Source organism: Lolium perenne, chromosome 3 (genome assembly GCF_019359855.2).
Source record: "Lolium perenne isolate Kyuss_39 chromosome 3, Kyuss_2.0, whole genome shotgun sequence".
NCBI classification, from domain to species: Eukaryota; Viridiplantae; Streptophyta; class Magnoliopsida; order Poales; family Poaceae; genus Lolium; species Lolium perenne.
Window position 1 is genome coordinate 344,261,030 of NC_067246.2, and position 7,177 is coordinate 344,268,206.

At 45.7% G+C, this 7,177-nt stretch overlaps 1 protein-coding gene across 1 annotated transcript; it reads right to left on the minus strand.

Annotated features, from left to right (window-relative positions):
* Positions 1 to 1,793: 1,793 nt before the first annotated feature.
* LOC139838319 (uncharacterized mitochondrial protein AtMg00810-like) lies at positions 1,794 to 2,366 on the minus strand. The gene has a single exon (XM_071827726.1). The coding sequence runs from the start codon at positions 2,364 to 2,366 to the stop codon at positions 1,794 to 1,796; it is 573 nt and encodes a 190-aa protein (XP_071683827.1).
* Between the last annotated feature and the right edge of the window lie 4,811 nt (positions 2,367 to 7,177).

A 7,177-nucleotide genomic window follows, 5' to 3' on the forward strand; every position in this document is an offset into this window, starting at 1 on the left:
GGGCGGCGCGGCCAGGGCCTGGGCCGCGCCGGCCTATGGTCTGGGGGCCCAGTGCCCCCCCCTCTGGTCCTTCCCGGGTGTTCTGGATGCTTCCGGTGAAAATAGGAACTTGGGCGTTGATTTCGTCCGATTCCGAGAATATTTCGTTACTAGGATTTCTGAAACCAAAACCAGCAGAAAACAGGAACTGGCACTTCGGCATCTTGTTAATAGGTTAGTTCCAGAAAATGCACGAATATGACATAAAGTGTGCATAAAACATGTAGATAACATCAATAATGTGGCATGGAACATAAGAAATTATCGATACGTCGGAGACGTATCAGTCCTCTCCCCGTTCCAGCGGGCAGCAGAGGTGTGGTAGATGCCCTCGGAATCCCAGCAGCACGACGGCGTGGTGGAGGAGAAAAGGTGCAGGGTTCACCTAAGCCGGAGCAGACTATCGATGGGAGAGAGAGGTGGCCAGAGGTCAAGGGGTGAAGGAGGGCTGCGCCCCTGCCCCCTCCCCTCTTTATATAGGGGGGGGGGGGTGCGGCCAAGGCTGCCTTGGCCCCTCCTCCAATCCCTATGTCCGGCGACCAAAGGAGGGAAAGGGGGAAACTTGCCCCCCAAGTTGATCCCCCTAGGGTATTGGTAAACCCTAAGGGGTGGCCGGCCTGGGCCCTTGGCGCTTGGTGCGCCTAGACCATTAGGGCAAAGCAGCACCCCTCGGCCCATGTTGGCCCCCCTAGGTCATGGGCCCCATGGTGGAACCTTCCGGAACCTTCTAGAACCTTCTCGGTCATCCACCGGAAAAATCCAGAACTTTTCCAAAACCTAGAAATCAACTTCCCTTATATGAATCTTATTCTCCGGACCATTCCGGATCTCCTCGTGATGTCCTGGATCCCATCCGAGACTCCGAACAAACTTCGGACTCCATCTCATATTCTGAATCTACTTATGCGACATCGAACCTTAAGTGCGTCACCCTACGGTTCGTGAACTATGCAGACATGGTCGAGACTCCTCTCCGACCAATAACCAATAGCGGGATCCGGAGATCCATAATGGCTCCCACACATTCAGCGATAACTTAGTGATCGATTGAACCATTTACATACGATACCGATTCCCTTTGTCACGCGATACTTTACTTGTCCGAGGTTCGATCATCGGTATCTTCATACCTAGTTCAACCTCGTTTTCGACAAGTACTCTTTACTCGTACCGTGGTATGTCATCTCTTGTGACCTAGTCACATGCTTGCAAGCTAATCAGACGACATTCCACCGAGAGGGCCCAGAGTATATCTATCCGTCATCGGGATGGACAAATCCCACTCTTGATCCATATGCCTCAACTCACACGTTTTCTGAATACTTAATCCCATCTTTATAACCACCCATTTACGCAATGGCGTTTGATGTAATCAAAGCATCCTTCCGGTGTAAGTAATTTACATGATCTCATGGTCGAAGGACTTAGGTAACTATGTATCGAAAGCTTATAGCAAGTTGAACTTAATGACTTGATCTCATGCTACACTTATTTGGGTGTGTGTCCATTATATCATTCATCCAATGACATAACCTTGTTATTAATAACTTCCAATGTTCATGATCATGAAACCATGATTATCTATTAATCAACAAGCTAGTTATACAAGAGGCTTACTAGGGACTCCTTGTTGTTTACATAACACACATGTATCAATGTTTCGGCTAATACAATTATAGCATGGTATGCAAACATTTATCATAAACACAAAGATATTATAATAACCACTTTATTATTGCCTCTTGGGCATATCTTCAACACATAGCCCCCCCCGTAGATCGCCTGTCATCAGGACAACCAGCCCAGTCAGGATCGGAATACGCTGATAACACTCCAGAGGGGTTCGGCCGAAGATGAAGACCATGGGACACTGTAAGGCGCACATAGCGCAAAATGCGCTTGATGGTAGACCAATGATTGTCACGAGGCTCATGAAGATACTGGCAAACTCGGTTGAGAACATATGAAATATCAGGATGAGTGATCGTCAAGTACTGAAGACCACCAACAATACTACGGTACTCAGTAGCATCAGCAGAAGACAAGAGCTCACCATCAACAGCAGTTATCTTGTCAGTGGAGGACATGGGAGTCACAATAGGCTTGCACTTCAGCATTCTAGCTTGCTGCAGCAAATCCATGGAGTACTTCTTTTGCGTCATGATCAACCCACGGTCACGATGAGTAACCTCCAAACCAATGAAAAAGTGAAGCTGACCAAGGTCTTTAACCGCAAAATCAGTACCCAACGAAACAATAAGAGCATCGGCTGTAGACGAAGACGAGCTGACAAGAATAATGTCATCCACATAGACCAGGAAATACATAGTGACCTGAGGCTTCTGGAGAAGAAATAATGAGGAGTCCGCTGTTGATGGCACAAAACCATGGGCACGTAGAGCAGCTGCAAGACGAGCATGCCAAGCTCGGGGTGCCTGCTTCAACCCATATAGAGCTTTTGTGAGGCGATAAATATAATCAGGACGCTCAGAATCATCAAAACCCGGGGGGTTGACGCATATATACCTCCTCCTCCAGCAACCCATGAAGAAAAACATTTTGCACATCAAGCTGTCGCATAGACCAACCTCGGGTTACTGAAATAGAAAGAAGAAGCCTGATGGTAGTGGGCTTAACTACTGGACTGAAAGTGTCTTCATAATCAAGACCATAACGTTGCCGAAAACCTCTGGCAACAAGACGCGCCTTATAGCGCTCAATAGAACCATCAGCATGCTTCTTAACCTTGAAGACCCATTTGGAATCAATAATATTCACTCGAGGATGCGGAGGAACAAGGGTCCATGTATCATTACAGAGTAAGGCCTAATATTCCAATTCCTTGGCATTTCTCCAATGCGGAATAGCCATGGCAGCCTGATATGTGGCTTAATAGTGGGATCAGCAATAGCAGCAGCCATACACGCAGCGTACCAAGCCACTGTACCATCTGTTCTTTCCAGAGGACGGAAAATACCACTTCGACTGCGAGTATGTGGACGGAGCGCCATAGGAGCAACAGTTCAGTGGCCGTCGATGTAGGAACCGGTGAAGGACTGGGCACAGGAGATGGCGCACGAGGCGACACGGGAGCAGGCGAAGGTGCATCCGATGTCGATGGCAGAGTCGAAGGGGTGGCAGGCGAGGGTGCCCCCCTAGGCGAGTCCGAACCAGGCGAGGAGGGGGCAGGCGAGGGTGCCCCCCTAGATGGGACCGAACCAGGCGAGGAGAGGGCAGGCGAGGATGCCCCTCCAGGCGATGATGAGCTGGGCATAGGGACGACGTGATCGTCGTGAGAAGCCGACCGTGCATGGGCGCTCCCATCGAGGCCATGCACGGGAGTGTGAGGCCGATCGACGTCAGCATGCCGTGCATGTGCATGGTCACGCTCCTCGAGGCCATGCGATGGAGAGACGTGATCCACGTCCAGGGATGGCGATGGCGATGATGAGTGAGCTGTAGTATCATCCAAGAGCTCCAACCGAGCACCATGACCAGTTCCTGCACCATGGTTAGGCAATAACACAGGAGAATATGCAACATCACCAAATTGGTCAGCAGAAATAAGAGATGAATGAAATGGTGGTGGATCGGCTGTGGATAAGGGTAGGTTAGAAAATGGAAACAGGTTCTCATCAAAAACGACATCTCGAGATATGTAGACACGGTTTGAAGGAATATGAATACATTTATAACCTTTGTGAAGGGAACTATAGCCAAGAAAAATACACTTTTTGGACCTATATTCCAGCTTGTTGTTGTAGGGGCGTAGGTGAGGCCAACAAGCACACCCAAACACTTTGAAAAATGTATAATCTGGGACTTCTTGCAAGAGTAGTTCAATAGGTGTCTTCATATCTAGAACACTAGTAGGAGTGCGATTGATAAGAAAACAAGTAGTGGAGAAAGCATCACTCCAGAACCTAAAGGGAACAGATGCATGTGCCGTGAGAGTGAGACCAGTTTCAACAATTAATGTGCCGATCCTTACGTTCGACAGTACCATTTTGCTGATGTTTATGTGGACATGATAAGCGATGTGAGACCCCAAGCTGCTGGAAAAATGTATGGAGATTGCGATATTCGCCACCCCAATCGGACTGAACATGCATAATTTTGTGCTTGAGGAGACGCTCAACATGTTTTTGAAATTGTATGAAAACATTGAACACATCAGACTTGCGCTTAATAAGATATAACCAGGTAAAGTGACTATAAGCATCAATAAAACTGACATAATATTTATGACCACTGACAGAAATTTCAGCAGGACCCCACACATCTGAAAACACAAGTTCTAGAGGATTGTTGACTACTCGACTAGACAATGAAAACGAAAGTTGATGACTCTTGCCCTGCTGACAGGCATCACACACTGCTCAATCTTTATTACTAGACACACTAGGAAGCTCTGATACCATGTAATACGAATAGGTTTGGGGGAACCAGCGCTACCCACAATGAGAGGCCTATCTCATATATATATGGGGGTATACAATGATACAAATACATTGGTATACAAATACAACTACTATACACATGTCTAACAAGGATTATCTGGTAATTGCAATTTATAAACATCATTTGTAATTTGTTACATAAATAACCTGATAACTGTGACTACATAATCTGTGAAGTGCTCCTGAGATAATACACATGAGTGCTCTTTTGGTTCTTCTGGTGGGTGGCTAGTTGCAACCGGCTAAACTGCTACTAAAATATAATCCAAGAATTGTTAAAAAAATTTATAGGAAATGATGTTGAGCAAAATCAACGACCAGGAAATCTGATAGATCCCAAGTTAAAGCCAATGTCACGGTTGCTGGAGTCACAACATTATCTTCTATTTTCTTTTCTTTTGCTATACGTTAGAGCAACTTTTTCATGTAGCGGTACTATTATAGTACAATACATGCTTCAGATAACCATGTGGTTGATGTTTGCAAAAAAGAAAAAAATCACCGTGCATGGAATGCAAAAAAGCGCGGCCTTTACTCGAACACACGGTCACGCAGATGCATGCGCTGAGCCGCTGCACATAAATGCACTGTTGCATGTACATCCGAGCCAAGATAAAGTGCTAAAGATACTATTATCGGGGCGGGGACAGCCGCCGCACGGATTGAGTTTTGTGCGGTGCCGCCAGGTAGTGCGGTCCTTGAATATATTGTGGTGGCGGATAATTCTCGGGTTCGAACCACCCTATATATGCACGTCCCTTGAACTCCTCTGGCACACTCTCTTCAAGAGGCCTTCTCAGGGCCGGCCCTGACCCTTGGCAGGGTTGGGCGGTCGCCAAGGGCCCAGGCCTGTGGGGGCCCAAGATTTTATAGTATATGGGCTGAAAAAAAAATTGGTCAGCAGGCCCAACTCTAGTATAACGAAATAGAAGTTGCGTTCGATCGGCTCCCAGACGCCCCTCACGATCGGCCTCCCAGACGAAGAGTCGCTGCGCTGTACGCGGCGTATCGCCTCGCCCTCGCGCCCCTGCCCTCGCCTCGCTCCTCGCATCGCCAATTCGCCTCGCCAGTCGCCCAGTTGCCTCGCCCAGCCGGCCGATTCCTGGACAGGCTGCGCCGATCTCTTCCGTCTTCCCTGCGTTCGGCTCGCCCGGCCATCGTACTCGTCCGGTCTCTTTGTAAGTCCTCAACTGATTTCCGGCTAATTCTTTCTTCTAATCAAGAACTATTTCTAGGGTTTTAATTTGGTAAATTCATTCATCACTATAGGTGTTACAATGCCGCCAAAACAATTGTCTGGTGCTGCGAAAAAAGGAAGAGAAAGCAAGATGAAAAGATTAGGGAATCGCAAAGAGGCGATTTGAATAAGTATTTTCCAGTTAAAAGTAATGTTGATGTCAACAACAATAATCAGAGGCCAATATCTGATCCGGGACAAGCTGATGAGGATAATACAGATGAAGATGTTGAGGTCCATGAACAATCCTCAAATAATAGTAAGTAACTACCTAGCCAGTCCTCAAATAAACTAGCATCACGTTTTCCAAATGTAAGTAAGTAAGTAACTATATTTTTTTGAATGTAATTGCAGATGATGATGATAATGTTAATGAGGACAATATGGAGGAAGAAAATTTGCAGCCTTCATCTAATCCTAATGGTGATGATCAGGATGATTCTCTTTTATCTATGTATGATCCAAGAACATGGGATAATCTTGACAACTCCAAACGGGATATATTGATTGAAAAGGGGCCTCTCAGAGAACCGAATCTACAATTCTGTAAGAATGCCGATGGTAGACATTTTTCTTATGATTATTACTCCAGAAAGTTAGCTAACAATGAGGTTGTTGACCGAAAATGGTTGGTTTACTCAAAAGCGGTGGATAAAGTTTATTGTTTTTGCTGCAAGTTGTTCAAATCAAATCAGACCAAGTACTCTTTGCTAGCATTTGATGGTTTGAGTGATTGGAAGCGTCTTAGTCCGAGACTCAAAGAACATGAGAGAAGCGTCGAGCATTTTACAAACATGAATACATGGAATGAACTAAGGTCGAGATTGAGGAAAAATAAAACGATTGATGATGATATGCAACGAGAGATTGCAAAGGAAAAGGAGCGTTGGAGACATGTATTGCAAAGAATAATTTCAGCAGTCAAGTTTCTTGCAAAACGTAATTTGGCATTTCGAGGAACAATTGAGAAGTTGTATCATGATAGTAATGGCAATTTTCTAGGCACTATTGAAATGATTGCTGAATTTGATCCTGTGATGCAAGAACATATTAGGCGCATTCAAAATAATGAAATTCATCATCATTATCTTGGCCACCGTATTCAGAATGAGTTGATCTCACTCCTCGCCGATGCCATGAAAAAGGTTATCTTAAAGCTCATCAAGGATGCAAAGTACTTCTCTGTTATCTTGGACTGTACCCCGGATGTTAGTCATGAAGAGCAAATGACACTCATTGTTCGTTGTGTCAACCTATCAAGTAACATTCCGAGAGTGGAAGAGTTTTTCCTAGAGTTCTTGAAGGTTGATGACACATCAGGTTTGGGGCTTTTTAATGTACTGCTGGATACACTTGATTCTCTTGATTTGGATGTTGCTAATGTGAGAGGGCAAGGTTATGATAATGGTTCCAACATGAAGGGAAAAAATCAAGGTGTCCA